The sequence below is a fragment of the Phasianus colchicus genome, chromosome 28 (assembly GCF_987193195.1).
Source record: "Phasianus colchicus chromosome 28, bPhaCol1.hap1.1, whole genome shotgun sequence".
Taxonomy (NCBI): Eukaryota; Metazoa; Chordata; class Aves; order Galliformes; family Phasianidae; genus Phasianus; species Phasianus colchicus.
The window spans coordinates 2,612,552-2,619,661 of record NC_143463.1 but is presented as its reverse complement, the minus strand read 5'-3'; the positions used below and the strand labels follow the sequence as shown (position 1 = coordinate 2,619,661).

Genomic DNA, 7,110 nt, shown 5'->3' with positions numbered 1-7,110 from the left:
GCGGAGGGACCTCTGCTGGTGCGGGGCTTAAATATTCCGTTCCTTCTCGTGGTCCCGCAGCTCCTGACCCATAGAACCTGACCCACAGCACTTTTGCTGCTCGTGCAACACGTCCCTCGTGCATTCCTTGCACAACGCGTCCCTGGTGTGCCGCCCGCGCAACGTGCCTGCTCAGCCCACGCGAGGACTTTGGCTGCTGGCTAATTAAGAAGCGCCCTAACGACCCAACGAGGGTTGCTGTGCCGCACAGAGCCCGTGCCGCGTCTGCCTCCGCAGGTGCCACATCTGCCCTGCCCCCGTGTGCCACCACAGCCCGTCACACAGCTTCTGCCGCCGGCCCGCAATGTCACCCACGTGCCACCACGGCCCCGCAGTGCCAGCCCGTGCCAGCCTCGTTCCATGCTCCACGTGCCACCACGGCCCCGCAATGTCACCCCGCGCCACCGCGGCCCCGCGGCGTCACAGCGTGCCAGCTCAGCGTTGTCACGCCGGCTCCGCTTCGTGCCACCTCTGCTGCCCGCAGCCCGGCGGTCTCCCGCAGTGCCACCCTCACGGCCACGCGGTGTCACCCCGTGCCAGCCTCGTTCCGTCCTCCACGTGCCACCACGCGGTGTCACCCCGCGCCAGCGCCGCTCCCGCAATGTCACCCCGCGCCGCCGCCCCCCCCTCCTCCCTGACACACGTGCGCGCGCTCCGGGCGGGGCGAGGCGCGTTCCCGCGCGGGGGAGTGCAGCTGAGGACAGCGGCAGTGCCGCCCCCCGCCCCTCCCCCCGCCCCCGCCCCCGGCCCGGCCCCGGCGCTCATTGTGCTCCTCACGCCGGCGGCCCAAGATGGCGGCGGCGCCGGAGAGCCCCGCGAGCCGCTCCCGACAATAGAGGGCGGCGCGGGGGGGTGGGAGCGCGGGTCCTCCCCGCCTTCCTGCGGCCCCGCACCGCCTCACCGCACCGCGCCGCGCCGCCCGGCCCCGGGCCCGGCCCCACCCCGCAGCGCGCGGCCGCCCCGTAGCATGGTGCGGGGCCTCCGGCTGCGCCATGGGCGAGCGGCTGGAGCTGCGCCTCAAGTCGCCGGTGGGAGCCGAGCCCGCCGTGTACCCGTGGCCGCTGCCCGTCTACGTGAGTACGGCGCGGGGGGGGGGGGGGGACGTGCGGTGCGGTGCGGCGCGGCCCTTCGGGTTCGGCCGTCGGTCCGCCGTCGGCGCGGCGCGCTGTTCCCGTGTCACTTGTTTGTGTCTCCGCCGCCCGAGCGCTGCCGGCTCCGTGTCCGAGCGCTGCCTTCGCTTCCCGCGTCGCTGCCCTGAGGGTCCCCGTATCCCGGCCCCGAGCGCTGCTCTCGTTGCCGCGGCTCGGCCCTGTGAGCTGTGCTCCCCTCGGTCCCCGCGTTCCAAACCCCGAGCGCTGCCCTCGGTCCTCGTGTCGGCGCCCTGAGGGTCCCCGTGTCCCTGACCTGAGAGCGGTGTGACTTCGGTCCCCGTGTCCCAGCACTGAGCGGTGCCCTCGGTCCCCGTGTCCCACTGTTGCGGGTGCCGTGCCCTAGTCCCAAGCGGTGTCCTTGGTCCCCGTGTCCCACCCTTGTGCGTGCCGTGTCCCAGCCCCGAGCAGTGCCCTCGGTCCCCACGTCCCAGCCCCAAGCGGTGTCCTTGGTCCCCATGTCCCTGCCCTGAGGGTGCCACGTCCCAGCCCCAAGCGGTGTCCTTGGTCCCCGTGTCCTAACCCTGGGGTTCCCCACCTCCCAGCCCTGTGCAGTGCCCTGGGGATCCCCATATGCCAGCCCTGAGCGGTGCCCTCAGTCCCATCTTTGGGGATCCCCATGTCGGTGTCACATCCCAGCGGTGTCCTTGGTCCCCATTTCCCACCCTTGGTGATCCCAGCTCCACGCAGTAACCCCCCGATCCCATCCCGGAGCTGTTCCTTCACCCCCCCCACATCCCATCACAGCGCAGCAGCAGCTCTGCGCGTGCAACACGTGCGTGCCAACCCACGCGCACCCGCTCATATCATCCCCAAGCCGTGTGCTGCCGTTCGGGGACGTGCCGGGCACAGCTGCGTGCCGCGATAGGAACGCATCGCTCCGGAGCTGCAGCTCCTATCTGCCCTTTGCAGTTCTGCCTCCCGCCTTCCCTCTGCAATGGACTTCGGCACGGCGCCGTGCAGCCGCAGCTCCGTCATTCGTCTGCGCGCGCTGCGCTCAAATCCTCAGAAACTGAAAGTTACCGCCGCGACCGTTCCGTGCTCCCAGCGCTGCCAAACGTGAACCCGCCTGCAGGAGCACAGCTCAGAGCCGCTGCACGGCACCGAGGGGCTGCTGTGCTGAGCTTCTGACAGCTGTGGCAAAACGAGCCCTGTGCTGTGTAACCCCCCTCTCCCCATGTGTGTTATCGTGCTGTTTGCAGAGTGGGGAGTGCTTGGGAAATGAGGGTGTTTCAGATAAGGCTTTTCTGGCATAGGGAGTGATGATTTTTCGGTTAATCTAGGAGAAAACTTGTACTCTGAGGTTGGTGGGGTTGTCCCCTCTCTCCCTCCCCCCCAGTTGCTGCCAGGCTGATGTCCTTGCACAGCAGTGCTGCAGAACCTGACTGTCCAGCTCTGACCTCTCCAGGCGCTGCAGCTGCCTTCCTGGTAACACTGGCACCAGCAATGGTTCATCCAGAGCTGATCCGTTCTTTCCTGCAGTTGGGTCTGTGAACAGACACACACAAACACACAGCCGCAGCCGTTGCAGTGGTGGATGAACTCTGGAGCTTTGGCAATAAATTGTGTGCTTTGTGCTCGGTGTGCTGACACGGTGCTGAGCTGCGGCCCCGTGTTGGCTCAGCCCTGCTGGCAGCGGCTGCAGGCACTGCTGTGCTCCTTTTTGACACAAACAGAGCATCTCTAAACCCACAGGAGGGGAGGTGGGATACAGGGGAAGGGGATGGCACAGCTCCCCGGTTGGGTTTGGCTGCTGTCTGCTTTGGGGCTCTCAAAGATAGAGGGGAAGGCATGCAGTCCGTGCTGGGCTGAGCACAGTACTTGCGTTCCCACTGCAGCCCCAAACTGCTCCAAAACAAGCAGCAATGGCAGTGCTGCTTAACTCTAAGACGAACAAATCCCCTCCATTCCTACCAACCAGCATCAATGGGATCCCTCAGCAGCGTGGGGAGCTCTGCAAACCCCCTCTTTCTTCCCCTCCACGTCACGCTGGGGCCGTGGGAGGAGAGCAGCAGTCCTCCCACCACCCCCTTACGGACACGAACTGACAGCGTGACTCCTTCCCTGCTCCTCTCCGAGGAAAGGCTGCGGTTTCCTCGCCCAGGAGCTCCGGGTGCTGCTGAGTTGAGTCGTGCGGTGAGTAATCGCTGCTCATGACTCACGGGATATTTTCTGATGTTGACCTCTGTTTTTACGGCTGCCCCGCTTCATTGGAGCCGGGTGAGTGAGCTGGGTGAGTGTGGTTTAACCCCTTGGTTCCCACGTGCCAGCCTGGAGCTCTGTCACAGACCAGAGGGATTGAAAATAAAAACAAACCGTGGTGTGAGAGATACAGGCATGGGGAAGGGATGTATGTTGTCTGCTTGGAGAGAGTGAAATTCTGGACGGTCTTGAATGATGCAAACTGAGGGTGGCATTGCAATATAAATGCAATGTGAGTGCAATATCAGGGTGCTGCAATGTAATGCAAACAGGTGTTGATATGCATGGCTTGGTGCTCGTGCTGCACGTGTCCTTCTGACCCAAGTTACTCCGGGGGGTTGTGCCAAACTGCTTCACCCCCTGTGCTTGGTGCTGAGCATTTTGCAGGTTTGAAGGTGGAGGTATGTGCTGTGCTGGGTGGGTTCTGCCTGTGAGCCCCTCTGTGTAACCAGTCCCACCTGTTGTGTGCAGGAGAAAGAAAGGTGTGCTGTTGGAAAACCCAGCTCAGCTCCACAGTCTGATCTGGCACTGTGCGCTTGAACCCCTCTGTGCAGAGCAGTGCGCAGAGCCTCGCGCCTTCCAGGCAGACCTTTAGCTGGCTGTTCTCTGCCCTGCATGGAATAGAATTCCCCAAAAGGTACCTGCAAACCTGCTGGGCCAACCTGCTGCTGTAGGGCAGTGCTTCAGGTTAGGTGTGACCACCTCCATCTCCATCTTCCAGCCTGGAAACCTCAGGGCTTTGCTCTGCCCCCCAAGGGACAGTCCCAGCTGGGGGAGGTGTCAGACCCTCAGCCCCCAGAGCTTTTGCTGTTGGGGGGGGGGGAACAGAACACTGTGATAAGGCTGTGCTGTTTGTACAGGTGGAAGGGCACGTAGGATCCGTGCTTTGTTTTTCTGTTCTTTTTTGTTTGTTTTCTTTTTCACGGGTTTTTCCCCCTGTTTTATCCATCTGGTGGGACATGCAGCGTCACCGGAGGAATGTGCCATGATAATGCATGTGGCTGCAGCCTGCTGTGGGGGGTTGTGTGATCTGGGCTGTGTGATCCCCAGCCGTCCTCCCAACCCATACAGTTTGGTGATTCTGAGTGTCAGCCTTACAACAAAACACAACTGTGGAGATGAACCTCGTGATGTAGTGGTCGGATGCCCTGCACGTGGCTGGGCTTGGAGCTCTGTGATTCCTAAGGTCTCTTCCAACCCAACTGTTCTATGTAGATGGCAAGCCTTATTGAAACCTTGTGGTGTCCAACGTCTGCCAGGGGAGGGTCAGGGTTCCTAATATCCAATTTTAAGAATAATTTCTTGTGCAAAGAGCAGTGATGCTCTGGCACAGCTGCCCAGGGCACGGTGGGTTCGCCATGCCTGGAGGTGTTGATGGGCCACAGAGATGTGGCACTGTGGGATGTGGTCAGTGGGCATGGTGGGATGGATTGGGGATCTGAGAGGTCTTTTCCAACCTTAAGGCTCTGATATGGGTTTAGGAGCACTGTTTTGTGATCTATGGGCACCTGCAGGGTTGGCCCTGTGCCTTCTGTCCCCAGCCACGTTCCATGTGAGCAGCATCCCTGCGTGCATGGGCTTCCCCTCTGCTCTTGTTCCGGCGGGGGAGGGGGGATGTGGGGGCTGTGTGTGAGCTGGTGGCTGAAAATATCTGTCTGGAAGCCAATGTTACAGCATTTTCCCCTCCGCCCCGTGACTCACACGGCTGTACTGGGGCGGCTCTGCCCACGGAGCCTCCCCACGCCCTGAGTAATTGCCCAGAAATTCGTTGTCGTCGGCGGTGGTGGCAGGGTTAGGGGATTTTCTCTGATTTCACCCGAGCTGTTGATGCAGCTTGTTGGGAAGTGTTTGTGGGGATGAGTCATTAATTAAAGAAACTTTGCTGGTGAAGAAAAGGCTTGAATGCTCCAGCAGACTTCCTATTTCTCAACAGCCCGTTCTCAAAGCGTTCGGAGTGGCGGGAGCGAGCTGGCAAATCATTGACTCCGGCATTTCGACAGCGCTCGGGTTTCTCAGCTGCCTGGCAAATAAACAGCGACAAATGACAGCGCTGGCACGGGTACAGCAACCCTGGCTATGGCTGTGTCGTGCAGCATGGCACTGCGTGCTCCCAAAGCCACTCCTTGCTCCCCAAGGCCACTTTGCTCCTTGCCACCTCGAGGTGGGGGTTGCCAGGAGGGACAATCGCTGCTTGTTTGGGTTGCACAGTGGCTTTTGTTCCGAGCTCCGTCCCTGTTGGATGCTGTGTTAACCACGAGTCGGGCGAACGTGCGTCTTTTTTTTTTTTTTTTTTTCCCCAGTGTTTCTATATGCAAACTAAAAATAGTTCTTTTGTATTGCATCTTAATGCCACGTGACTCTCCTCCTCGTGCAACTGAGACCTCTTTGCAGCCTTCCAGTACTTAGAGGGAGCTCGCGAATGGGAGGAGGAGGAGGACTTTTTATGTGGGCAGATAGCGTTAAGGCAAGGGGGAATGGTTTAAAACTAAAAGAGGGGAGATTTAGGTCAGATATGAGGGGGGAAATTCTTTACCCGAGGGGTGGTGAGGCCATGGCATTACGCAGAGCTGTGGGTGCCCCGTGCCTGGGGTGGGACCCCATGGCAGGGGTGGGATGGGGGTGCTTTGGGGTCCCTTTCAACCCAACCATGCTGTGATTTCACGGTTCTGTAATCTTTGAGGATCGTTCCAACCCAACTATTCCATGGTTCCATGATCCTTAAGGTCCCTTCTGGCTCAACAGTTCTGTTACCGTGTGGTTCCATGATCTTTAAAGCCTCTTCCAACCAATTCCATGGTTCTGTGTTTTTTTTGTTTTTTTTTAAGATCCCCTCCAACCCAACCATTCTGTGATTCCTATGGTTCTAAGATCTTCAGAGGCCCTTTCAACCCAACTACACTGTGATTCCATCATCCTATTGAAAAATGTAACTGGAAAGACAGCATAGCTGTTGAAGCTGGTGTTCTTTTCAAGGAGATGAGTGAGGATTCACGTCCCTGCCCTTGGCCCGAGCTCCAGTAATTCAAATTTATCTGCCTAAAATGCACCCATCAGTTACGTCCGGACGTAGCACTGAAAGCTCTCGGTGTGCTGAGGGAAATTCACGCCACCAAATGCAGCTCCAGCTCTTGTCCTTTGTGGCAGCCTAAATGTATGTGGAGATGATTATCCTTTCACATCTCGGCGTTGTGAGTGACTTGTGTTCCTCCTGGGAGTTAGGCAAAATATCTTACCTCTTGGTATGCAAGATTTATGGGAAATGTAATCGCCCTTCTCCCCAGACATCCATCTGTCTACTTTTGTACCCTTCCTTCTTTCTTTTTAGCTCTTTCATAATGCCTCCCTTTCTTTTTCTCGCTGCTTTGAGTTCACCTCTGTCTGTCTGATTAAAGCTTTTATCTGTAATGATCCAGACAAGGACCAGAAGCAGGATGCTTTTTTCCTTTCTCAGTGTGTTATTGCAGATTGATGGTCGCAAGGTATCTTGGCTTATTTAAAATACCTTCGCTTCATTTATTTTCTCCTTTTAACAGAGGGATCTGCAGAAGGAAGAGTTCATATCAGGTATCTGAACGTATTAGGAACGTAATGCATCATGGTAGTTATTAAAAGATAAGGCAACGCTTCCTCTGAAGAGGAACAAAAAATAAACCTGAATATACGGTGATGCTCACCACACATTTCTAGAGATACCAAATAGAGTAGCTGCTATTTTTAGGGC

General features: G+C 58.2%; 1 protein-coding gene across 6 annotated transcripts in view; it reads left to right on the top strand.

The window, feature by feature from the left end:
- Positions 1 to 839: 839 nt before the first annotated feature.
- DOT1L (DOT1 like histone lysine methyltransferase) overlaps positions 840 to 7,110 on the top strand; it is a 54,089-nt gene continuing 47,818 nt past the window's right edge. For 3 of the 6 annotated variants that reach the window (XM_090125994.1, XM_090125993.1, XM_090125992.1), the window contains exon 1: positions 1,253 to 3,323. In XM_090125994.1, the coding sequence (XP_089982120.1) occupies positions 3,114 to 3,323 (210 nt within the window). In that variant the 5' untranslated portion in view covers positions 1,253 to 3,113. Of the gene's footprint in view, positions 1,113 to 1,252; positions 3,324 to 7,110 lie in introns of those variants that run through there. The other 3 variants (XM_090125995.1, XM_090125996.1, XM_031604312.2) reach the window with 2 other exon arrangements.